The sequence below is a fragment of the Amborella trichopoda genome, chromosome 3, assembly GCF_054954075.1.
Source record: "Amborella trichopoda isolate Santa Cruz 75 chromosome 3, AtrichopodaSantaCruz75HAP2 v2.0, whole genome shotgun sequence".
Classification (NCBI taxonomy): domain Eukaryota; kingdom Viridiplantae; phylum Streptophyta; class Magnoliopsida; order Amborellales; family Amborellaceae; genus Amborella; species Amborella trichopoda.
The window spans coordinates 15,393,905-15,396,037 of record NC_142338.1 but is presented as its reverse complement, the minus strand read 5'-3'; the positions used below and the strand labels follow the sequence as shown (position 1 = coordinate 15,396,037).

Here is a 2,133-nt window from a genome sequence, read left to right as displayed (position 1 = left end):
TTCTATGCTTCCCTTACAACATAAAACTTATATACTTCTTCTTATCTAACTGTCCATTCTGAATAGAGGGCTAAGATTGCCTCAATCACAATGTCACGTCTTTACATTATTTTATTTTTAATTTGTTTTACAAACTATTTTAATACCAAATTTTGTACGTCCAATCTTCTATTAAACTCGTACTAGCGAAAAAAAAAAATTTAATAAAATAAAATGACCAAACTACCCCTAAAAGTTTTAAGGGGTATTTTAGTCATTATATTTTATCTAAAATTTATTTTTAATATTTTTTATAAGTATGCTCCAATGAGAAGATAGCACGTACCAAATTTCATATTCATACAATTTATATAAAAAATAATAAAAAAAATATTTTTGAAACGTCAAATCTAAGATCAAACAATGAGTGGCTCTCTTGATTAAAATTGAATGGCTGGATGACAAGTAAAACATAAATCTTCTATGTTGTAGGAGAAATATAGAAACTTTTTTCAAATCGAATATATAATAACCTCTCATGTTAGTTTTTTCATATAATCGTTTTATCATATTCACTTATTTTCATTTTCTTATTATTCAAAGAATTTAAGCACCGATCCATCGACAAACATTGACTCCCCTCTTCTACCAACAACAAATGCATTGCAAGGGCGTCTTCGTCATTTCACTTTAAGCGAGTGCAAAAAATTGAAGTCTTGAACTCCGATCCCATTACAAACAACCGGCATTGTCGTGGTCACGTGACTCAAATCGACGATCCTAACCTTCATAACCCGAACTCCACAAATCAACGGTCCAGATCTCCTTCTTAACCCCGAGCCCAATCTATCCATCCCTCTTGAAAGCAACCAATCACAGTGCGCCGCTACGCCTCCTCCCCTCTCTATAAATAACTAAACTCCCCTCGCTCCAAAAACAATCCACCAACCACTAACCTTAAATTTCTGTATTTTCTCTCTCTTCCTGTATTTTCTCTCTCATCAATTTCTCTCTCTAGAGACTCTAATGGCGCCCAAGGCTGGTAAGAAGCCCGCTGAGAAGAAACCAGCAGAGAAAGCCCCAGCTGAAAAGAAGCCAAAGGCTGAGAAAACCCCCAAAGAAGGTGGCCCAGAGAAGAAGAAGAAGAGGTCTAAGAAAGTTACAGAGACCTATAAGATCTATATCTTCAAGGTCCTGAAGCAGGTCCACCCTGATATCGGTATTTCCAGTAAGGCCATGGGGATCATGAATAGCTTCATCAATGATATCTTTGAGAAATTGGCTCAGGAGGCTTCAAGGCTGGCTCGATACAACAAGAAACCCACCATTACTTCGAGGGAGATACAGACGGCGGTGAGATTGACGTTGCCTGGCGAGCTTGCTAAGCATGCTGTTTCTGAGGGGACTAAGGCGGTTACCAAGTTTACCAGTGGTTAGATTGTGGATTTTGTTTTGATGGGTTTTGATCTCGATGGTGTTTTTTGACATCATCTATGTGAATTTGGGGTTTTTTGGATGTGCTTTAATGGTTGAGCGATCTGGTTGCTCTCCATCTTGTCTCTGTAATAAATATCTGGTTTATTATCTCTCTTTTTTTTTTTAGCTAATTTGATTTCTCTCTCTACCATTTCTCTCTATTTCTGATCCGTCCCCTGTTTTTTTTTATGAGCTTGTTGGATTGTTTCATCTATTGTTATTGGGTCTATTCCATTTGTTCTCTGTTATTATCATTGTGAATTTTCAGGCTAATGCAAGAGGAGGGGTTTTAGTTACAAAAATGGCGTTTTTGTGTTTTCGCCACAAAAGTCATATGTCTATGCTTTATCTGGGACTGAAGTTTATGGTTTGTTTGGAATATTACATGGTTTCCTGTGTGTTTTGTTGTGAATTTAAGGGGGAACATTGCCTTTTTCTATGTCATTGCATTATTCATCTTCTTTCAATCTACAAGCTGCAGATTACTTTTTGTCTCCATGGGATTGTTGTATTTGTGGGATAAATTAATTGTTATTTTTAATGGGATAACTTGATCCTTGGGAAATGCCTTCCTTCTATTTTCGTAATTTTGTTGGTAGTTTCGTTTATTCAGTAGGTTCTCAGTCTTAGAAATAGTGCATCTTGAAATCTATTTTAAAAATAGTGTATTTTGTAATG

General features: G+C 36.0%; 1 protein-coding gene across 1 annotated transcript; it reads left to right on the top strand.

Moving 5' to 3' along the window:
* Positions 1–945: 945 nt before the first annotated feature.
* On the top strand, positions 946–1,757 carry LOC18430841 (histone H2B.3). The gene has a single exon (XM_006840981.4). The coding sequence runs from the start codon at positions 1,006–1,008 to the stop codon at positions 1,414–1,416; it is 411 nt and encodes a 136-aa protein (XP_006841044.1). The 5' UTR covers positions 946–1,005; the 3' UTR covers positions 1,417–1,757.
* Positions 1,758–2,133: the final 376 nt, after the last annotated feature.